The sequence below is a fragment of the Ailuropoda melanoleuca genome, chromosome 16 (genome assembly GCF_002007445.2).
Source record: "Ailuropoda melanoleuca isolate Jingjing chromosome 16, ASM200744v2, whole genome shotgun sequence".
Taxonomy (NCBI): domain Eukaryota; kingdom Metazoa; phylum Chordata; class Mammalia; order Carnivora; family Ursidae; genus Ailuropoda; species Ailuropoda melanoleuca.
In genome coordinates, this window is record NC_048233.1 from 62832794 (window position 1) to 62855916 (window position 23123).

At 49.3% G+C, this 23123-nt stretch overlaps 2 protein-coding genes across 7 annotated transcripts in view; one reads left to right on the forward strand and one right to left on the reverse strand.

Annotated features, from left to right (window-relative positions):
- The first annotated feature begins 4092 nt into the window (after positions 1 to 4092).
- RCN1 (reticulocalbin 1) lies at positions 4093 to 17296 on the forward strand. Its single transcript, XM_034644802.1, has 7 exons — positions 4093 to 4161; positions 4864 to 4907; positions 9041 to 9234; positions 10319 to 10497; positions 12178 to 12238; positions 15066 to 15265; positions 16155 to 17296. Exons 1-7 carry the CDS (start codon positions 4093 to 4095, stop codon positions 16260 to 16262), a joined length of 855 nt encoding a protein of 284 aa, XP_034500693.1. The 3' UTR covers positions 16263 to 17296.
- A 5002-nt stretch (positions 17297 to 22298) lies between these two features.
- The window catches only part of LOC100479327, a 200226-nt gene continuing 199401 nt past the window's right edge, over positions 22299 to 23123 (reverse strand). For 3 of the 6 annotated variants that reach the window (XM_034644578.1, XM_034644577.1, XM_034644576.1), the window contains exon 4: positions 22299 to 22762. In XM_034644578.1, the coding sequence (XP_034500469.1) occupies positions 22378 to 22762 (385 nt within the window). In that variant the 3' untranslated portion in view covers positions 22299 to 22377. The remainder of the gene's footprint in view (positions 22763 to 23123) is intronic. The other 3 variants (XM_034644581.1, XM_034644579.1, XM_034644580.1) reach the window with 1 other exon arrangement.

Consider the following 23123-nt stretch of genomic DNA (forward strand, 5'->3'; position numbering starts at 1 on the left):
AGCTCGCTGGTCTGATCCCATGAAACTCATAATCCTTTCCAGGGGTAGTTTCTTGAGATGCCCATGCGAGGTGTGCTCTGACCCCAGGAGAGCTCTTCTTAGTTGCTTTTTCCTGGTCGACTCTGGTAAACTAGCTGGCCTGTGATTTCATGTGTGTTCTTATTACAAACTAGCACCCTTTCTTTTCAGCTCAAAGAGGGCCCTTTAACATTTCTTGTAAGGCCAGTTTATCGGGGAACTCCTTTAGCTTTTGCTTTTCTGGAAAACACTTTATTTCTCCTTCACTTCTGAGTGATAACTTGGCCAGGAAGCTTTTCTCCTCTCAGGGCTTGGAGTGTATCATGCCATTCCCTTCTGGCCTGCAAAGTTCTTGCGGGAAAATCTGCTGATTATCTTAGGAAGATTCCCCTGCAACCCGGTTTTTTTCCCCCCCTCTTGCTGCTCTATTTTCTTCTTGTCTTGAACTTCTGACATTTTGATTGTGTCTTGGTGGGGGTCTCTTTGGGATCTTCTTAATCGGAAACTCTCTGGGCTCCCTGGATCTAGATGTCCATTTCCTTCCCCAAAGTTAAGGAAGTTTCAACCATTATTTCTTCAAATATGATTTCTGCCCCCTTTCTCTCTCTTTTCTCTTTCTGGGAGACCAATGATGAGACTGTTAGCCCATTTCATATTGTCCCTTAAGTGATCTCCACTTTTTCTCACTCTTTTTTTTTTTTTTTCTCTTTGCTGCTGTTTGGGTGAGTTCGTCTGCTCTTTGAGTTGACTGATCCTTTCTTCTGCTTACTGTGGTCAGCTGTTGAACCCACTGGTGGATATTTCAGTTCAGTTGCTGTATTCTTCAGCTCTGTGACTGCTGTTTGGTACTTTCTTATTCTCCCATCTCTTTGTTGAAGTTCTCACTGTAATCATCCACTCTTCCCCTACGTGGTGAGCTTCCCCCATCTTTGTGACCATCACTTTGAATTCCTTATCAGAGATAAGCATAAATTACTTATCTCCATTTTCTGAGGTTTTATCTGGTCTTTCATTTGGAACGTATTCCTCTGGTTTGTTGTTGTTGTTTTCATTTTGTTTGACTCTCTGTGTTGGTTTCTATGTAGTAGATGAAACGGTCCCTTCTCGCAGTTTTGAAGGAGTGGCATTGTGTAGGAGACGCACCTACACAGCCCTGCCTCAGCTCTCTGTTGTCTCTCAAACCAAGCAGTGCCTAGTACGGGTCAATGGCTCCCAGTAGTTGAGGGTGTGCCCAGACTTGATCTCAGCAGCTAAATTCAGCCTTACTGGAAGCCAGACCCTCAGGCATCAGTTTCTAAAAGTATGCAAATATATATAGTCCTGTGGGATCACAAGCGCAGGCCCCACGGGCCACCAGAGCCAAGCGATGGAAAGGGGTCCCCTGGCAGCAGCCACCCAAATGGGCACCCGACACGGGTACCCTCCAGGAGACACTGGTGCTCTGGACGGCAGCAGAGGGAGAGCCTAAAGCTAGAGCCTGCCCTCGAGGTCTCCAGAGAGGGTCACAGTTAGGCCTCAGATGCATGTTTTATTAGAAGCCTGCTCGTCAGGTCTCAGTCTGATGATTGGCCAGTAGGCCTCTCACAGAAAGACTGAGCTCCTGGGGCTGCTGCTTCTCGCTGTGCCCTGGGGGTGGCAGCTGTTTAGGAACTCTGTTGCCTTTGGCTATAGTCCTGTGGACCCACCAGAATAAGTCCTGCTGGCCACCAGAGCCAGGCAGTGTAGAGGTGGCCCTGGCAGCAGCCACAGAAATCAGGGCACCAGATAGAACTATGAGCTCCTTTCTGGGGGACACTGATTATTACAGTCCCCGGGACAAGGATGGCAAGTGGCCTCCAGAGCCAAGGGAGCAAGAGACTCCCAGGCCACAAAAGCAAAAATCAGGGCACCATGTGTGTAAAAACCCGCTTCCGAGAGATACGGGTGCTCTGGCGGATGCCTTCATATGAAGAGCTGAACCTCCTTCATGCACTCTTAGACTGGGTGCAATCGACCATCCCCAAGCTGGGCCCTAAAGCTGCTGAGCCTGACCCCTCAAGCCCTTTCACAGCGGTTCCTTAGCTCACTACAGGCCTGTGGGCCTTGGGATATGAGCCCCATCGGTTTTCAAAGTTAATGTTTTGGGGCGCCTGGGTGGCACAGCGGTTGGGCATCTGCCTTCGGCTCAGGGCATGATCCTGGTGTTACGGGTTCAAGCCCCACGTCGGGCTCCTCTGCTGTGAGCCTACTTCTTCCTCTCCCACTCCCCTTGCTTGTGTTCCCTCTCTCGCTAGCTATCTCTATCTCTGTCAAATAAATAAATAAAATCTTTAAAAAAAAATTTACAAAGTTAATGTTTTGCAGGCTTGTCTCTCAAGTGTATGTCTTAAAAGTTGGGATGCCTGATGTGGGGTCAATGTAGGTGAACTGTTTCGTTGGGTTTTTTACTTTAAATACATTGAATTTTTGAAATGGTAAAGAAAACCTAAATTCAAAATAAATAAGGTACTTTAAAAAGTAGAGGGGGGATGGGAAGAATAGTTATTTTGACATTTTAGGTTCCATCAAAAGAAACAAAAAAAGCTTATGCCATCCCAGGGGAAATTATATAAACTCTTCAGATTCACAGCAGTGCTGGAGTTCTCTGGTAATTCCCACAGGAACCAAGACTACCTCTGGAACAATTTAACTATTGGAAACCACTGGTGTCTGGCAGAAAGCCAACTAGAACAGGGCAAAGGATATGCTGTCCTCAATCCTGAGAGTCTGAATCAACCCCAGGGTCCCAGGCCTGCCTGTGGCAAATCTGTGAACAAGCAAAGCAAAGACTGTCTCCAGTCTCCACCCACTTCCCTATTCCCTTTCTAATCCTCCTCCTCTTTAACCTGGATCTCTTCCTGTGCCTCCTCCCACTCCTCCTCCTCCCCCCTATTCAACTAGCATTCTGCTTGTGTGATGAGCCCCGAATGTACAAAGCCACCTACCTCGGGGCCCTCGCGGTTTAATAGGGAGCTCCTCTAACCCGAGGTAGATAAGAGTACGTCATGTTTCTCTATCGCTAGAATTTGAAGCCTCTGTACTGACGACGGGAAGCACGTCTGTTCTCAAGCACCACGCTGCCCGCCCCAGGAAAAGTCAGCTCAGGTTTGGTGAGGCACCAGGGACTACATCCCCACATCTCAATGTGGGCAGGCTGGGATATACAGGGTCACAGGATATGACCTCAAACTCCACTGCTCTGTGCCAGCTCACGCAGGACCTTATCCTCCCGGCATATACCCACACCCCTGCGTCTGGCTTAGCTTGCTCACCTTCAGTCTCAGTTTAGATGTCCCTTTCTTCGGGAGGCTTTCTCAATGGATCCCAAATCTGGGTCTTGTCACTCTGATGTCCCCCCATAACACCAAAAGCCTTCCTCCCTCAGCACTTGTCACGCTGATTTGCTACTCGGTAAACCAGTACTCATCGCAGTCTGGTCATCTAGCACGTGCGTAGTTTATTGACTGATCTCTAAAATACCGTAGCTCTGCAGAGACCATAACTGTCTTGTTCCCCACTGTCTCCTCATCATCCAGTCCAGTGCTTAGGCCATGAAGGGCACACAATAATTATTCATTAATTGAAAGATGTCTTCATAAAAAAGGAATTTGGATCTACGTTGATAATCCCTGGTATCCTTATTGCAAGATGCAGCTCTGTGACCTTTTCTAGATGGTCAGGATGGGGGACGGAACAAAATAAAGGAAAAGCTCTGGGAGTGCAGCTGTCTGGGACTGTGGGAGTGGGGTCCCCTCTTCAACCACGGCTTTAGTTTTCTAGGGATGCTTAACGGAGGCTCATCAGTAGGGCTGCAGAAAAGCCATGAATCTCCTGTCACTTTTATCCAACATTCATGCCAGTAGCTGCACGTGCTTCTTCTGGAAGGAGGCCCACGGTTTTCAACGAGTCTCTGAAGGCTGTGACACAGAATCATTGCCCTAGACCTGTACTGGCCAATATGATAGCCGCTAGCCACATGTAGCTATTTAAGTGTAAATTTAAATTAAATTTTCAAAGCCTTCCTAACATTAGCTACTTATCAAGTGCTCAATAACCATGACGGGACAGCCCAGACGTAGAACATTTCCACGACTGCAGAAAGTTCTACAGAGCTTCTCTGTGTTGGTAGCATTACTCTGCATTCAACGCACGGACAAGATTTGCTTAAATCACGTAGTGTTTTGTAAAATGAGTTGCCATCGTTTGGAAGTGAGAACATTAGACATCTGAAATCCTGATTTTTTGGGGGAAACGGAACTATCTACCTTGCGCTCCTGGCAGCTGGCATGCACAAGACTGCTCAGTTTAGAGGGCCCCACGTCATACTGAAGCTGCTTGCTTGGCCCTCCTAGACATTTGAGTTTGCGACCCTCGCTTCTGGGGGACTTCAGCCACCCTGGTTTCTTCCTAGTCTCTTGTGTTTGTAACCAGACTCCAAGTTTGGAGAAGTGGGGTTGAATTTGGTTTAGGAGCGCATCTTGGGACGGGATCTAGGGCTGGGATTCGGGCGCCCCGCTGGAAGCTGGGGAGGGGCAGCTCCTCCCTCCCTCCCTCTTTTCAATTCTCCGGAACTGGAAGAAGAGAGAGGGAATTTTATCCCAAACATCTGTTGCTTGACAAAGAACTTCTTCCCCGTCTTGCTAAGAGCCCTCCAGTCCCCAGCCCAGTACGTCTGGGCCCGCCCCTCGCAGCGAGATCGCGGGGAGGGGCCGAGGCGAAACCCGAGCCCCGCGCCCACCACCCGGGCTGGCGACGTGGCTCGGCTGCCCCGGCCTCCCCCCCGCAGCCCGCCGGCCAATGGGCGCGTGAGCCGGGGCTGCCCGGAAGCTTCCCGACCAGCTCACCTCGGAGGAGAGCAAGGAGAGGCTGGGGTGAGGCCGCGGTCCGGGCCGCGCTCGGGGGCGTCGCAGGTGCCCGCGGGGACAGCGGGGCGGCTGCCGCGCGGAACGCGCGCCGCAAAGCGAAAGCGAAATCGGGTGCGCGGTCGGAGGGCGGGGACCAGCGGGCACGGGCGCCGGGGCCGCGGCGTGGACACCGCTACCGCGCCCCGGCCGGGGTGGCTTCCCGCGGGGAGGCAAGAACGTGGCAGCGGCCGCGAGAGCCAAGGCGGCGAGGGCCCGCCCCCTCCCCTCGGTTGCATCAGAAGGGAGGGCAGAGGGTGTACGAAAGAAGAGTTTGTGCACAGTGGCATTTTAGTGATACGAGCTCTTCCCCACCCTCCCAGTTTCCTTCTTCTCCCCCCATTCCCGGAGTGGAGGGTTTGTGACACTGCTAAGAAGATCTCTGGGATGAACATAAATGGATAGAAAATGAAGGGGCAGATGAGGGAGAGGCTTGATTCCTGGCCCGAGTTCCTGGGCGGGGGCAGAGGTGTTCTTGCCTTCCGGCTGATAGCAGAAACAGGGATATAAAGATCCTGTCAAGAAGAGAGGGGCATCAGGGGATAGGGAATGGGAAGTGAGAATGGAAACTGGTCCCCCACTTTGTTTCCCGCAGATGTCTGCGGAGGCACCCAGTCCTTTGGCAAGGAGGGCAAAAAGCTGGAGGGTGTGGTGGCAGATGGTGAATTTCACTGGTGAAGGCAGTTGAATCAGGAGCCAAACCTGGAAAAGGAAACTTTGGTACATCTCTGCACCCTCTCCAGGCCCCCTGGGGATACAGCTGGGCTCGTGCAAAGGTATCTGGGAACCCTTCCACAGAGCAGTCAGCAGCCAAGACCCGGTCCCAGGTGGAGGCTGGGCTTGGCTGGGGTTTTGGGGGGAGGGGTCCCAGTAGTTCTGCCTACTGGGCACCAGACCTCCCGGAACCTGTTTCCTGGGGGTGGAAGATCTTCTTGTCCTGCTACATGAGAAAGAACACAGCCATCCCTGTGCTGACGGGGCTACCATAGGCCAGAGGCTACCACAGGCCAAGGCGGTTGGTTAAAGAGGAGGCGGAATTACACCTATTGTGTAGGTGCCCGGCTGCCCGGATAAAAAGATCTTTGAACTTCAAAGTCATCTCCAAACAATCACCTTTTATTTCGCAGAGAAGTACTTTTCTCTTCTTGTTTGGGACTTCACAATGGGGGCCATTGATGGGTTCAGCCTATTGTATTGCTTTGAAGCACTTGGTCACTGATGTCTTCTGGGACCCTGAGAGACAGCCATTTGCAGCACTGCCACCAGGGAGGAGGAGGAGAGGTCTTGGGATTTGGCGAAGGGAACTCTGCAGTTTGCGGTCCTAACAGCTTCCGGTTTTAATGCCTTTGTCGTGACAGGCAAGCCTAGTGGAGAAACTAGTGCTGGTGGTTGGTCTGCATTTGATCCTTGTATGACCACCTCCCCTTTGTTCGTTGAGTCATGCAGCAAACATCTGAATGGCTGCTGTGTGCCAGGCCCCGGGTTAGAGACCTGGCAGATACAGAGATAACACCTTATGCTCTAGGCCTCAAAATCCTTACACTCAAAATTAGAGGAGAGCGACACAAGCAGACACTGTGCAGAGCGGCTATGATGGCGGCTCGTACGAACCACAGTGACCACACTCGGGAGAAGGAGCGCCTCAGGCTGCAGGTTGGAGAGAGGGGCTTAGGGGCTCGGGGACGCCACCTGTTCAGAACTGGTGGGATGGCTCAGGTTGCCAGGTCCACCAGCAGGGCGAGGCATTCCTGAAGAGAAAACCACCTGCTTGTAAAGGGTATTGAGACCTGTTCTGGGGGGTGAGGAGTGTTGGGAGAGTAAAGGCACAGGGTAGGAGTGGAGGTGGGCGTGGAGGGGAAGCAAAGGGCAGACCAGAAAGGACCTCTGTGAGGTGCAGATTAGATGTTATCCTGTACACAACCCAAATGTCATCATCCCCCAAACTTGTTAGGAACGTCAGACAGGCAGCAGGACAGAGAACATAACTGAGGCACGGATGGGGAGACCAGGGGGCAGGGGAGGGGCCATGAGTGCCTGAACCAGGCCCAGCTGGTCCCGAGGGCAGGAGAGGGTGAATTCAGACACGTGTGGGAGGTAGAACCATCCTACTTGCTCTTGACTCAGTGTGGGGGTGGGGAAGAGGAGGGAGGAACCCAGGGGGACATCCGGTCTCTGGCCGGAGCCACCGGATGGGTAGTGGACACACCACTCACCTGTATGGCAAATCCAGGTAAATCCAGGCTAGAGGTGGAGGCTTGGAAGCCGTGGGTGCCGTCTGGGACGGGATGGAGCGTGAACAGCCACCTCTCTGTCCACAGCTCCTGGTGCAGCAGTCCCCCCACCCCGAGCTTGGGCAGCTGAGGGGGGAGTGTGGCTGGATCGTTAGATTTTTGAAAAGGTGACCATTCTAAGGCCTCTGGAGACACCTAGGCCAGGGGGCTGCCAAGTGGAGGCCCATAGGCCACAGGCAGTCACAGACATGCTGCATGTGAATTACCATCTGCGTGATGTCACATGCAGACCTGAGTTCTGTTTTCTCTTGACACGGTCGACTTCTGTTCCCACGTGGCAGTCACTGTCTGGAACAGACATGTGCAGCCTTGCAGGCGCTGGCCCCACATCTCCAGGTTTGTTCGAGGCCCTGCCGGGAGGCTCTGCTGGCTTCTGTTACTCACTGGGTGTCTGTTGAGTTCTCTATGTGCCTGTGATCGAGGTGACTGTCCTCAGTGAGGCCAGGAACACATTCTCTCCTTTATTCACCACAACACCCCTAGTAAAGCAGGTGTTCCTATTGATAGTCGGTGAAACTGAGACCCCGAGGGGCAGTGATTCCCTGGAAGGCAGCCTCGAGGCTTAGTTTATTGGTCTTGAGATCTGTTAAAATGGCAAATGAGGGGACACATTAAAGCTGTGGGGAGCGCTTACGCTGTCCTGAGCAAGAGGAGCAGCTCGGCCACCCAGACTCAGGTAGGCGATGGAGACTTTACACGAACTAATGCATTTAGCCCGCATTTCTAGTTAATCAAAGAGTAACTGTCAATTAGAACTTCTGTTGACAGTAAGGAGGTTTTACTACTGAGTTGACAGACTGCAGCCCAAAGCAAAGAAACAAATCCCGAATTAGCCTGGGTGACGCCATCCCAGGTGAATGGACTACTAGAGCACAACTTTCTTAAGCCTTAGAAATAGCTTGTGGGTGTCCTCGAAGTTCCCCACAGGGAGAGCATCCCTAGCTTGGGACCCCCGGGCCTAGGGGTGGACATCGGTGAGTTTCCAACCTGAAGTTTGCCCTGTACGAGGGTTTGGGGTTCCTCGGTAGCGTCTAGTGGGCAGTCGCTGGCCCCGGGGCCAGCTGTGGAACAGGAGACCCCCCCCCCAGGACAGGGGTGCAGGTTCCTGCAGCTGCTCAGCTGGTCAAGTTCCTTCGGTAGTTTCCATGATGTGAAGACATTCATCCGTGACATCTTATGCTTTGGCCAACAAGGTCTGGGCTCTTTCTGCTTTGAGTTTCAAGTCTTTGAGTCCAAAGGTTTAAAAAAAGAAGAAAAGAAGAATTCACTTATCTTTTGGTGTATCTAGAATTTTGCTTTTTTTTTTTTTTTTTTTTTTTTTTTTTCNGCATTGGCCGTAGAGCCTGGAGGTATGGGTTCTTACCCTGGTCATAGCACATACGAGCTGTGTGATCTCGGAAAAGTCATCTAGCTTCCCTCAGCCTCGGTGCCATCACTCTAAAACGAGGGAGGACTGCACCTGGAGAAGACTGCCAAGTTTCACCTTACAAATCAACTCAGACCAGTTGGGGGTGTCCACCCGCAGAGCGTTGTGTTGAGAAGGATTCTGAAGCACATCTGGGTTTATCAGGACAGAGGGCCTGGCCCACACTGGTTGTGTCTGCCATTGGCACTGGGTGGGGAGAGGCATATTATCTTCAGAAGAGAGAAACTTTAAGATCCTTCCCGGCATGATCGGATCATTGATTTTATTTCAGCGGTTTATGCATTTCAGATTCTGCGGTGTTTGATCTTTTTCTGGATGGGGATCACACAAGCCTTGATAATAGCCTTGTGGGTTTTGTTTTTTTGTTTTTTGTTTTTTAACTACAGGAAGATTGTCGATCGAATTGATAGTGATGGGGACAGCTTTGTTACCACTGAGGAGCTGAAAACCTGGATCAAACGAGTGCAGAAAAGATACATCTACGATAATGTTGCCAAAGTCTGGAAGGATTATGATCGGGACAAAGATGATAAAATTTCCTGGGAAGAGTACAAACAAGCCACCTATGGTTACTACCTAGGTAAGAGTGCCGCCCGAGTGCTTGCACAGCCGGGGCCCTCCTAACAGGCTCCTGGTGTGAGCCTGTCTTCTCTCTCGACACATCTGCCTCGGGGAGATGTCACAACCCCCTGAGTCGAACCTGCGTGGGTAACGTCCCCTTACTAAGAACGTACAGAGCTGCTTACTCTGAGTGAAGCTGTGGGTGGTGAGTAGTGGGAGGGGTCCACGGTCCAATAAAAAGTGACTTAGCCTGGGTGGCTCCTTTGGTTAAGCGTCCGATTCTTGATTTGGGCTCAGGCCATCATCTCAGGGTCATGAGATGTGACTTAGGCTGCTGCCCAATCTGAGCTTACAATGTTGGAGGCACAAAGAGAACAGAGCAGAGATGAAGTGTGTACAGTTTCAAAATGCCGCCAGGTTTCAGACAGCAAAGACCCGAGTGGGCTGGAACAGTCAAGGAAGGCTTCCTGATGGAGGGTGGTCTGGGAGTTGGGCCTTGAAAAACGGATATATATTTGGAGAGAGAGAGACAAGAGGGGAAGGTGGGTCAGCTGGAGAAGCAAAGGGGCAGGAGTGCATTCAGCAGTGGACAGGGTTTGGATAGAAGACATGCTTGTTTGTGGGGAATGATAGAGGGATGTGTGCAAAGCACAGGCTGTAGCCCCATTGGGTGCATGGGGGAGAGAGCTAGGAGACAGGTCTGGCTCTCATGGCTAGGTTAAGGGGGATCTTAAAAGCCAGACAGAAACATTTAGGCAGAATGTTGTGGGTACTGGGGAGCCTATGTATGTTGTAGATCAAAGAATGATATGAAAGCAGCGTTCTGCAAAGAAAAGTATGACCATGTGGCCGAAAGCCAGCACTCTTAACCGCTTGCTTTATCCTCTTGCTATAATGCCCTCAATAAGCTGTTAGGGCCTGGATTGTGGGGGTGGGGGGAAATGAAAGGACAGATACTAAAGGCATTCTGAAATGTTTCAAAGAACTCAGTGGCTCAGGACCTTTTGTCCTGTGTGTACCATTTGGGCATGAAGGATGAGTGATCTGGAAGGAAATGCTTTCTGCAGCAGCCCAATTCAGACATTTCTGCACACATCCTGTAGGAAACGCCGCAGAGTTTCAGGATACTTTGGATCATCACACCTTTAAAAAGATGCTGCCCCGCGACGAGAGAAGGTTCAAGGCTGCAGACCTCGACGGTGACCAGACAGCCACTCGGGAGGAGTTCACCGCCTTTCTGCACCCTGAGGAGTTTGAGCATATGAAGGAAATCGTGGTTTTGGTAAGATCATTCAAGAGCCTGAGCTGGGAAAGGACCAGAGCGAAATCTGTACAAAGTCTTGTCCCTTCTTGCAAAGAGAGCATTCTTCAGCCTGACGGGTATTGGAAAACTTGCCCTGACAGGAAGTGGAGAACAAGAATACTTGTCTACCCAATAGATGGGTCAGGGCAGGCTAGGTGCTGTAACAAACAGCCCCAACCCCGGTCATGGGAAACAAAGCGGATTTTTGCTTCCACCAAGTCCAGTGCAGATGGTCCGAGTCAGGTGGGCCTTCTGGGCCCTTCTTCGAGTACTCTCAGGTACCCAGGCGACTTACAGCTTGTACTGTACCATCTTGTGGCTTCGAGGTTATCCTGGCAACAACCAGCTGGGGAGACAGAGGAAAAGAAAGGAATGAAGAGAAGGCAACAGTCTGCCCTTACTGTTCTGGCCAAGAAATGAATCATCCCTTCCTTTACCTTCCACGGGCTCCTTCTAGATAGGACGAGGCTGGGAAATACAGTTTAGATGTGTGCCGAGAAAGAGCAGATGGGTTCAGTGACCCACTAGCTAGTCTCTGTCCCATTTTTCAGCCTTGTGTGAACTAGAGAGAGACTCTGAAAGGGAATGCGTGATTGTTAAACCATAGGGGGCCTTAGAGTAAAACTGGCAGGAAGGACGCTTGGGGGAGGGTGCCTGGGTCTGACTGAGGCTCTGAGGGATGGCTGTGCGTTCCATAGTGTCTGGTGGGGTCCCAAACGTCTTCATTTTCCATGACAGTAAAATAAATGCCATCATCTAGTTCCTGGGCAGGTGCCCTGGCCAGTTCTAACTGCTTCCATGCTGGGAAACAAGTGGCTAAAGTTTTGGTTCATAATCAGCTCTGGGCTATTTTAGTTGCCCAGTTGGTGGATGGCGCCCATTCTTGCCTCATGCTTCACTCTTGTGATCACCATGACACCGAGGACTGGGCAGTGGCTCTAAGAAAACTTTCTTTTTACCTCCCACCATCCATGTAGTGATGGCCGCTTTGCCAGAGGACGATGACGATGGGGCAGTTGTCCACAAGAGCATTATGTGCCTCTGGAGTGGCTCTCTGCCCTTGGGTCGGCCTTGTGCTTCAGCCCAGGATGCCTCTGAGTTGTTGTGACAAAGCAAGTTCTTTAATTACTCACCCTAGCAAGAAACCTCATTAAGAAGTCAAATGCTCTAAGTGCAGAACATATATGTCCAAAAGTCCGATATACTTTTATTTTTCAGTTGTCCATTGTTTTCATATTTCATATCATTAGTGTTCATCGTCCACTCAGCCCTGGAATCTGTTTTTTGTGATTACCCAGTCCAGTGGTTCTCAAGCTGGGTTCCTCACAGGTACCGCAGGGGATGATCTGGCTGGATGGTGGACATGGTTGGCCTGGCCGGCTTCTTGATAAAATCAGAGTCCCTCTGGGCTTTTACTGACATTTGCATTTGAAGAGAGTGTTCTGCTCTTAAAATTGGGGGAAGGGGGAGGAAGGAACAGAAGCCACTGCCTATTTTTTTACAGATTAGAAACTAACGCCCAGAGAGGTAAGGAGATAAGCCAAAAGTTTCCAAGTATTTTTAGCCATAAAAGCCAGACAGAGGACAATAGGTAAAATTCTCAGATTTACTTAGAGCACGGCGCCATCTTGCCTTCTCTATTTCCCCTTTGCTTCCTAGGAAACCCTGGAGGACATCGACAAGAATGGGGACGGGTTTGTGGATCAGGACGAGTATATTGGTGAGTGTGGCCTGGAGTCTTGCTCGGCCGCCCCAACAGGGCAACATTCCTCCACCCACTTGTCGAGCTCCTTTCCGCAGATGGCTCTTTTAGCAACAGCTGCATGTCTGAAGTTGTCACTCCTATGCCCTCCCACTGGGGAGGGACTTGACACCCCAGCCCCAGGGTACAGTATCAGGGAGGCACTGATGAGACCTCACACAGCCGCCAACAGGGGGCCCCACGGCTCTGAGAGGTGCCCCGCACCCCACTGTCTAGTTTTACCTTTGCATAATGGGCCTCAAAGCACTGAACAGATGGAGCTGTGACGGATGCAACTGTTTACATGCCCAGGCATCTGCAAAGGCCCTCCTTCTCAGAGAGGTGCCTTGGACAGAGCGCACTGTTTCCCAGTGATGAGCCGTTTTGTGCCTCTGCTTTTTGATGCTTTCACTGGGAGTACCGCACCTCACAGTTCGTTCTGATGGGCTCCACTTAAGCATCAAGAAGTGGGGTTCAGTACCAGGCCCTGGTGGAGTGGGAGTCAGATTCGTGCAGCTGGGTCAGAAGCCGCCTTGCCAGTTAGAGCCCTTCGGAGCAGCCCGGTAGGCCTCGCAGCAGAAAGGACTGGGGCCGGCCACTTGGAAATTTCCATTTGACCCTCACCGTGGTCACTCAGGTGCTCTGGTACATGGCTCCCAACAGCGGTGCCTTTTCCTGGCAGCTCATCTGCTCCCAAGTGTTGATAAAGTAAAAGCTGGAAAGTCACTTGAGGGGTGGGGTGCATATATTTTCTGTACCCATAGTTAATGGAGGCAGTTAATTACCTCCGCGTAAAACTGAAGCGCGCGTCGCCGTCGGTCACTGGTTTGTGGCTGCGTTCCCTTGCCAGCCCACACCTGCGCTCATGAAGAGCAAAGTTTCTTCTCATCAGGGGAAATCATATTGGATCTGAAGGCCCGAGCGCTGTCTGTCTTCGGGTGTGTGGTAACGGACAGGTAGCTCTCACTGAGTGATTAAAGTGATCTCGGCGGCACTGCCTTCGGAGAATAATATGCTGACGGGCCCCTCGTCGGTGCAAGCCGCAGAGCCCTCCCCGTGCCCCGTGTGTGTGCGAGGGACGGTCCAGAGCTGCGGACACCTCACCTTGACAGTGGTGATGGAATTAGACCGAAAAGCTGACGGACTGAAACAAGCAATGTAGCACTTTTGATTAAAAGTGTGTGCTCTTCTCGGCCCTCCTGAACTCTTGCATTGAAATGGTGCAAAGTCAAGGGCAAAACGTTGAGTGGCTTTGCCTTAAGGAGACACTCCGTTCTTTACAACAGGGAGGGAGGTGCAGGGCATGGTGCTTGAAAATCTAGTTCTGAGCGGCTCGCGGTCAGAGAGGCCCGACGTGTGGACTTGTCCAGCAAGTGACCTCATTTACAGAGCGGCCGTCTTTTCTGCTGGGAGCTAGCAGAAAACCAGTGGTGCTAAGGTGCGGTGGGAAGAGCCCTGGACTTGGGAGTCCTGGCTTCTCCACTTACTAGCTGTGCGATCCGGTGGGAGTCACACCATCATGATAAAAGCCTCAGTTTCCTCATCCGGAAAATGGGAATACACAGCACGCACACTTGTGGGACTCGATGAAGCCCAAGTTAGCTAATGAATGGGACAGCCCTTGCTCGAAACCAGTCTGCAAGTGTCAGGTGTGGCTCCGCCTTGGGGCGGAACCAAGGGTCTTGCCTCTCCTTTTCCTCCATTCACTACCCGCTCTCTCTACCACCTGGCATTTCCAAGCTGTGTTTCCATTAAAGAGAAAACTGCCCACAGGGTATCTGTCTTTTCCAAGGAGATCTAGTGACTTGGCAAACAGTGCATCTAAATTTTGCCGACTCTTTCCTGTCCCGGTCATTTCATAAAATAAGGATAATAATTCATCTTACAGAATTGTTATAAGGATGAAATAGAATGATCTATGGGGAAGCCCTTTGGAAATGATACAAAACAACAATAGGAATAAGTGGTTAAGACCAGGGCTAGGGGGCGCCTGGGTGGCACAGCGGTTAAGCGTCTGCCTTCGGCTCAGGGCGTGATCCCGGCGTTATGGGATCGAGCCCCACATCAGGCTCTTCCTCTATGAGCCTGCTTCTTCCTTTCTCACTCCCCCTGCTTGTGTCCCCTCTCTTGCTGGCTGTCTCTATCTCTGTCAAATAAAGAAATTAAAAAAATCTTTAAGAAAAAAAAAAAAAAAGACCAGGGCTAGAAGCAGAGTGGCCCTGTTCCCGTGCAGCCTCGAGCCCAAACTCGCTGTGGGTCCTTGGCCTAAGGCTATGCCTCAGTGTTTTCATCTATAAAATGGGAATACTAACAGTACCTACTTCATAGGATAATTATGAAAGTTAAATGAAAACTGTATGTAAAGTATTTTATATAGAACATCTGGACTGTAGGACGTGCTTGATGTTGACCCTTATTACTGGTTTTTCACCTAGATAGTGCCAGTTTGGGTTGTAGTTTTTTTCACAAAGTATCCATTTAATCTTCATAATAACTCTGTGATATATAAATTATTACCTCCGTGTTACAGACAAGACAACTTAAGATTTACTCACTGAATTAAGTAACATAATCCCAGTCACTGCACTAAGTCATGAGCAAGGAGTCATCTTCTGGCTCCTGAGCTCCGTTCTTTCTGTTCCATGAAGCGGCCTGCACTGTGGCTAAATCCCTGCATCATTATCCACCAGACATTTGGGTTAGGGCTCCTGATGGGTCGTCATCTTTCCAGAAACACAGGAAGTCAGGTTTTCCTTGACTTACCTTCCCGCTTGTCTTCATAACCAAGAACCACCTTCCCTTCTAGCGGATATGTTTTCCCACGAGGAGAACGGCCCTGAGCCAGACTGGGTTTTGTCAGAACGGGAGCAGTTCAGTGAGTTCCGGGACCTGAACAAGGACGGGAAGCTGGACAAAGATGAGATTCGCCACTGGATCCTCCCTCAAGACTATGACCACGCTCAGGCCGAGGCCAGGCACCTGGTGTATGAGTCAGACAAAAACAAGGTATTTCACGTTCTCCTGGAATTGTTCCTTGAAGGGAGACAGTTTACACAAGATTGATTCTGATTGCTGCTTTGGTGATAGCATTGGCCCGTGGCCCATGCGGCCCGTCCTTATCGACTTCCCTCATTCTTGCCCTACAGTAGAGACTTGTGAACTAAGCCAATACCGTGGTAACCCACAGTGAACTCTGACTAGAGGCCCAGACATCCCTGCATGGTCTGCTAAGGGCCACACACTTAATTCCCTCCATCTCCTAGGATTGCAGAAACGGTAACTTTGTTTGCTGTGGGCCGGGCGTGGATTTCAGAGGAGTTGCCCCAGGACGGGTTTGTTCAGTCAGTCAGTCAGTCAGCCAGTCAGCCAGCAGGTATTTATCAGACAACTGTAATGTGTCAGGCACAAGGATGCCCATCCCATGACATCCCAGGCCCCCTCAGGCAGGCTCGTCCTGCTGGCTCGGATACCCCGTACATCAGTATCTGTTAAATATCCACATAAATAAACAAGAGTTAGAAGTCCCACCTCTTCCCAGTTTGATCGCTGCTCCACGTTCTTAGGAGACAGGAGAGTTTTGCAGTGAGGCCATCAAAAGGGATTGGAATTCTTCAGAGCCTGTTCTGGGAAAGCCAGCTCTGCCTGTGGATATAACTGGATTCTAGCTTCGGGATTCCCTGAGGCCTTGCCTGATACACTTTAGCGCAGCTTTTAAGCCGGGAGGCTGTGTGGTTTTGCAGGGCAGTGATGGTAGAAGGGGTGCCTAGCAGTTTCTTCATTATGGCATTCGCTATTTCAAATGTTGAGAATCCATGAAATTAAGGGGGCTTCACGGGGACCAGTTGCTCAGAGTTACCAGAACTTCCGTGACAGAGGCCTTTCCTCTCTCTTGCAGGATGACAAGCTAACGAAAGAGGAGATACTGGAGAACTGGAACATGTTTGTCGGAAGCCAGGCTACCAATTACGGGGAAGATCTCACAAAAAATCATGATGAACTCTGATACCTCCTCCCCGTAGTGCATACGGCAGACTGTCACAGGCTTTCTTTTATTGTCTTGGATGGTTGCTACGGTTGTCTCATTTACAGCAGTTGCGGCCCCCAAAAAGCAAGTTTCTAACCTCGGATTGGGGTTAAACTTGCTTTTCACTCACTATTTACTGGAAGATAGTCGTTGCTGTCGTTTCAGTAAGGCTTCTCTCCAAACACATTAAAATCTTGGTAAATCGCCATACCGTATGGGGATATTTGCTAAAACATGGTTTTTTAGCTTTTTCTATTAAACATAAACGAAAGGGGAAGAAAATGTGAAAGACCCCTATATTCAGAAGTTGGGGGGCAGTATATGGAGCGACTGCTGTGTATTTGAACTGCACATTTTTTAGATTTGCCACTGTTGAATAGTTGGTGAGAGACACATCTGATGAAGGTACAGTGGTATCCTATGTAGGCTTACTCCAGAGCACATCTAATATTCCAGATTCTTCCTTCTTGACTTTATACTCTGTCACTGTAAATGGCATATAAAACCTCTGTGCATTTTTCTGTACAGACCTGCTAATGTGCACAACAAATCCCTATCTTTGTGTTTTTTGTTTTTACAATAAGAAGCAATCAAGAAAGATAATGTGAAAAAGAAAGGAATTTTAGAGGTAGGGAAGAAATGGATGTCAGGCATTCGAAGAACTCTAGGAAAATGATAAACACTTTTATTATACTTGAGAACATTTTCTTGACATGTATATGAGGTAGGTCTGATCTTTGAAAAAGTGAATGATAATAACAAGCCGTTTCCTCGCCGATCGCCAATAGGAATAAGGCAGTGGAATCCTGGGGAAGCCAGTGTTGTGGAGCTCTGGAACCCACTCCGTCTGGTCCCGGGGAATCTGCGACCCTTGGACCTGCCCTGAGGACTGCTATGCCGGGGAATTAGGACAAGGTGATGTTCAAGCCATTGGCTGAACTGGTAGAAACAACTCTTACAGGTTGAAATTTCACCTTACAAACAGTGAACAAAATAAAGGATCCCACTGCGGATTTTCTGCTGTGTCCTGTTGTGTTTGACCTCACGTGTACGTGACATTCTTGTTCAGATAGAATTAACAGTGGGATGGGATTGCATGAGTAAGATGATAAAGGCTCTGGGCTTTTAATCTGATTACTAGAATGTTTAGAATATGCTTACATTTACCTATGTAACAAATGCATAACTTCCTTCTTTCTCTGCTGGTAAGGGCATCTGCGAGTCCTTGTAACTCTAAGTCTCTCTGAGACAGGTTTCAAGGCCTACAAGGCCCGACAGGACCTGTTTGTTCCCTTCCTGCGTCGGCATCTCCCTGCCACTGTCCCCTTCACCTCCCAGAGCCATTGACTTTCTGGTCCTCCAGAATGAACACCAAGTTCATTCCCAGGTTGGGCCCTTTGCACTTGCTGCCCCTCAGATTCACAACCTGCATCTCCCACGTCCTCAGGGAACTCAGACGGTACCACCACAGTGGGGCCTTCCACACTCCCAACATTTACGGTGGTCCCATCTGAGTTCTGTTTATATTTTGTCTCATGTCCCCGTTTTATTCTCTTCTTGGTACATTTTAAGCCATTGTTTCCTAGGGTTGATGTACACATTACCACAAAGAGGGAGGCTTACAACGGCAGAAACTTAAGTCTTTCACAGTTCCTGAAATAAAGCTGTTGGCAGGGCTGCACTCCTCGGGAGCTCTAGGGAAGGATCCCTGCCGCTTCCAGATTCTGGTGGCCCCAAGTGTCCCTTGGCTGTGGCTCACAACTCCATTCTCTGCCTCTTTCCTTCCTCTCTGTGTGACTTATAAGGACCCTTGTCATTGGACTTAGGCCCACCTTGATAATCCAGGATGATCCCATCTCAAGACCCTACTTAAGTCTGCAAAGACTATTTTTCCGAGTAAGGTCACATTCACGGGTTCCAGGGTTAGGCGGCAGACCTGTCTTTGGGGCCACTCGCAGCCAGCCGAACCGCTTCATGTGCTCTTGTTTGACACTGGCCATGCTGTCCAAGCTGCAGTGCGAGAGCAGCGGTCTGCTCGGTCTTACCTACTGCCGTTGCCCAGGACCGGGAGCAGGAGAGCCTCGTCTACAATAAGCACTCCGTGATATCTGCTGAATGAATGGGAGGTGGTTAGCTTTCATCAGAGAATGTTCTTCAGGGGAAAAAATTAAAAGCGTGTAAATAGTTTAAAATAGCTCGCATTTGCTGAATGAGGAATTAGGTAATTTGCCTGACTCCACAGTGATGAAATGGCAGGGCTGGAATCAAATCCAGGTGCTCCTGGCCCCAAATCTCTACTGGTAGCCCTAAGTTTTACTGCTCCAACCTTCAGATCTGATAAATGTTCCCTTTATTTCTTTGTTCAACCACGGTGTATGATTGTTATGGTCAGGGAATGAGAATAACTCCTCTTACTCAGAAAGAGGCTGACACTTTTTTTTTTTAAGCAATGAAAACCTGTCTTTTGAAAAATGAGAAAATAATATCTTGTAACCTAATTAGGAGCATAACACTTGTAAAAGGTGCTAACATTATTTTTACTCCAAAAAGGAATGCTGGCTGATTTACTAAATTATGCATGGTAAGATGTTAAATGTATTTTGAGCACTAAATTTTTCCTTTCAAGTCAGTGCACATAAGAAGAGAACCCTCACAGAGACTAGTGCTTCTGGGGCTGAATTTAACACTATTTAAAGAAAGAAGCCCTTAGCTAGGGGACATAACTGTTAACATGGTGATTTGTGAAGCCTTAGATTTCTAATAGGGTCTGACTGTTTCAAGGAAAACATATTTTGTTTCTAGGTAACATTTCAAGTCGGATTATGGACAAATGCTACAAAATTGATCTGTAATGGGAAATACTGTAATGTCACAAAGCATTATTTATATGCTTAATGTGACTGAAAGCATTAATTGCTAGGAGCCAAAATCTGTCCAAGCAAAACATGAACACACATTTCTTACCTCTTGTCTCTTACTATAGGTTTTTGAATGAATTCGAGTGTAACAAAAAATGCAGTTAGAATATCCGCCACACCTGAAGGTTTTCTTCACCTGCTTGGATTACCGTAGTCGTGTCTCGTTAGCAAAGGCATGAATCCTGTCCGCTCAGAAGTGCCCAGCAAACAAGGGCAACGTGGCTCCTTGTTAGCTGCCCGGCAAAAACATCTCTGAGTTAAGTGGTGGATGGCTGGCCGGATGTTTTTAAAAGTTCTTCTAAATTGATTTTGCCACTTTTATAATAAATCTGGTTTCCTCCCAAGTATATGCAACTAAGATTTGGCTCTCTCTGGAGTCTTAAAACAAGTTTATAATGCTAGAATTTCCCACTAAAAACCAATGAGTGCTGTAATGTTCACCGCTTTGGCTCACCCTGAAGTATTAAAAACGTGGGCAGTGGAAAGATTCTGTCATCAGTACTTAAACTCCCATGATTTACATGAACTTGGAGCCCTTTGCACAGAATCCAACCGCACTCTCAATTCGGGTCCATTCCAGAGTCTGAGGCTGGCTCAATGCACCCCAGGTATAAGGCATCCCACCATCCCCTGTGTTTTCAGTACCTCTGTCATTTTTCTCATAGAAAATAGAAAACAGGGGCACCTGGGTGGCTCAGTCAGTTAAGCATCAGACTTTTGACTTTGGCTCAGGTCATGATCTCAGGGTAGTGGGATCGAGCCCCACGTGGGGCTCCGCGCTCAGTGGGGAGTCTGCTTGAGGATTCTCTCTCTCCCCCTGCCTCTGCTCCTTCCCCAACTCATACTCTCTCTCAAGTAAATAAATAAATCTTAAAAAAAAAAAAAAGTAGAAAATAGTGTGCAACTCACCACTGAGGCATGGGAAAGAAAATGAACGTAAGGCTTGGTTACTTTCCTGTCATGGAGGTGCTGGTGTCACGGGAGCACGTAGCATTTCTCTTCTCTTACGCTAATGGCCACCAAGTTCTCACACACATTTCTCCCGGAACCCTCACGACAACCTGTGAGGCTGGTGCTCGTAGGGAAGAGGGATACGCGAGGCTGTCCTGTGGGAACAACCCGACCACCTCAGTGGTCTAAAGAGTCCACTCCAGGCCAATCATCCACGGCAGCTGTGCTGTGGGCATTCAGCAGTGTGGGGGTCAAACACAGGCTAGCCAGTGTGGTCACTCCTGACAGCGCCCCATGTCAGAGAGTGTTCTAGTTAGAAACGGCAGGGCCAGGATACAAATCCAGGTGTCTCGGATGGGGGACCCACCCTCTTAGTCACCCCACTATGTGGCCCCCTATTAAAGAGCCTCTTGGCGAATCCACCATTAATATTCCAACCATTTTAAAAACTGGTGGCCATCCATGGTGTAATTTGAAAATTCAGGACCACTGGGATAAGATGCAGAGCTGGTGGTATGGAAAGATGGATCCAAAGGCCTGGCTGGACTGAGCTCTAGCTCCACGACACAGAAGTTCTGTGATCTCCGTAGGTCACCTTCCTCCTGAAAGGCCTGTTCTTTTTTTTTTTTTTTAATTTTTTATTATGTTATGTTAGTCACCATACAGTACATCCCTAGTTTTTGATGTAGTGTTCCATGATTCATTATTTGCATATAACACCCAGTGCTCCATGCAATACGTGCCCTCCTTAATACCCATCACCGGCCTATCCCAGTCCCCCACCCCCCTCCCCTGTGAAGCCCTCAGTTTGTTTCCCAGAGTTCATAGTTTCTCATGGTTCTGACGTGGATGATGATGATAATAATAATAATAGTACCCAGCTCTCAGAGTAGTCACAAAGATGCATGAGATAATGCACATGCAAGAACCACAAGGACTGAAAAGTGACACCCAGAAAAGGAGTTTTTCCTAGTTTTTTCCTTTCTGAGCAGGTCACATGGCAGCGGCAGACAGGCCAGGCCTGCAGACACCAGCCTGCTGGTTCATAGTCTTTCCTTCTTGTGTGAAGTGTTCTCAAAAGCTCCAGAGGGATCTACTACTGGAAGAAACTGATGGGATGAAATGACAAAGGACTCGCTCTCAGCACTGTTTTTTCATGGGGACAGCATTCCAAAGCTCTGTGTGTATGTGGCAGGGATTCAGAACTCAATTCAAGAGCAGATCAAAAGAGCCTCTGTACTTTTCAATACTTTCAATAAAACATCCAGGGACCCAACTGAAAAAGGTCACTCGGGGTCTTGTTTTCAGAGGGGAAACTGAGGCTCAGAAAGAGTCAGCTTGTGGATTTCCCTTCCTCCAGACCGAGGCAGAGGTTAGACTAGAACTCCTTCCCCTACTCCAGCTGTTCACTTGGAAGCCTCAACAATCTCATCTGAAAAATGGCGACAGTAATCCCTACCTTTGAGCAGAGCAATAAGGATTGATCAAGGAAATGCCCGCAGAGCATTTCACGAAGCCAGCGCTCAGCACACGGTGACCATTTTTATGAGTCTGGCAAAGCTGGGTCCTCACTCGGTTCAGCAACATTTATTTATTTGTGTGTTTCTTCGTGCTCACTTTCAGGCTTCCACCCACGGCAGGAGCGAGTGAGCGGGACTGTGGATCAGAAAATTGTCAGAGGCCTGTTTGTTGTTTTAAATACATGAAAGATGAGTTTTTTGTTTTTTGGTTCTTTTTTTCAAGTTCACATCTTTAAAAAAAAATAGAGGTCACATGGTTATTACGTGTAAGAAGTTGAGGAGATTTACCAAGTCCTAGCAGAAGGGTGATCCCAAACCAGGGAAGTGTGTGGCCGGGCTGCTAGGACATGAGCCGTGAAGGTGCACGGAGAGAGCACACCCGGGTGACTGAGTCAGACTGACTCGCCAGCTGGATGGCTCCAGGCCCACTGCTTCTACTCTGCAAGTCTCCTTTTCCACTTCTGAAAAAGGCAGTAAGAGCAGAACCTGCCGCACGGGGTGGCTGAGAGGGTCAGGGAGACGCTGTGTAAAGCTCTCTGCCCCTGGCCTGACTTTATCGGTAGAGCCAGAGAACTCTGTCATACAAGCTTTTAGAACTGACAGTCATTTTGAGGGTTAAAAGATACGCCAAGGAATCTAAACAAATCGTTTAGAAATTCATCTGAATTTTATTTTCTGACAGGCGAAATGCCACATACCGATGATTCACACAGAAGCTGGGCTCATTAGTCTCAGGAGGCCCTCCCTGAAGTCTTCTGGAAGGCCCGTTGGCTTGCTGGTGGCTGGATTCACAAAGACATGGACTGAAGATCCGGTGGTACAGGCTGAAGAGTCAAAATGGGCCAGCTTGGGGTGGCCAAAGAAAAAGCCATCACTGAGGTCCCAGTGATTTACAGAAGGCAGCTCCTTCGTGGCCTTAGGTGGGAACAGAGCCAGGCGGTAATGCACGCTGGAGTGACCCACTTTCTCCACAGCCAAAGCAGCCACTGGGACCTGAGGAAAGCTGATGGGCGTGTGGAAGGTACATCGATTGGTCACCATGAACCCCACCATGGGGGACGTCAGCAAGCCGGTTCTCAGGCCGCAGTATCTAGAAGGTTGAATCACAATGCTTATTCTGGGGCCCTAGGACCCTCTCTCCCAGCCCAAGGATGTGTGTTTCAGAGAAAAGGGCTCTAGCCTCAAAGGGCCACCACTCGCTAGCTGAGTTACCCAGGCAAGTCATTTCACTTCCCTGTACCTCAGTTTACACAACAATAGAATGTTCATAACCGTAATTCCCACCCTGGGGCCTAGCAGTGAGAATCAGTGATGCGCGTCATTTAACACAGCCCCACGCGCCACACGAATAGATCCTGGACATAGTAAGTGCTCATTAAGCATGGGCTATTATTAGCATTATCACTTCCATCTTATCCCTGCTTCTTATTGTGAATAGCCAGGAACTTTTG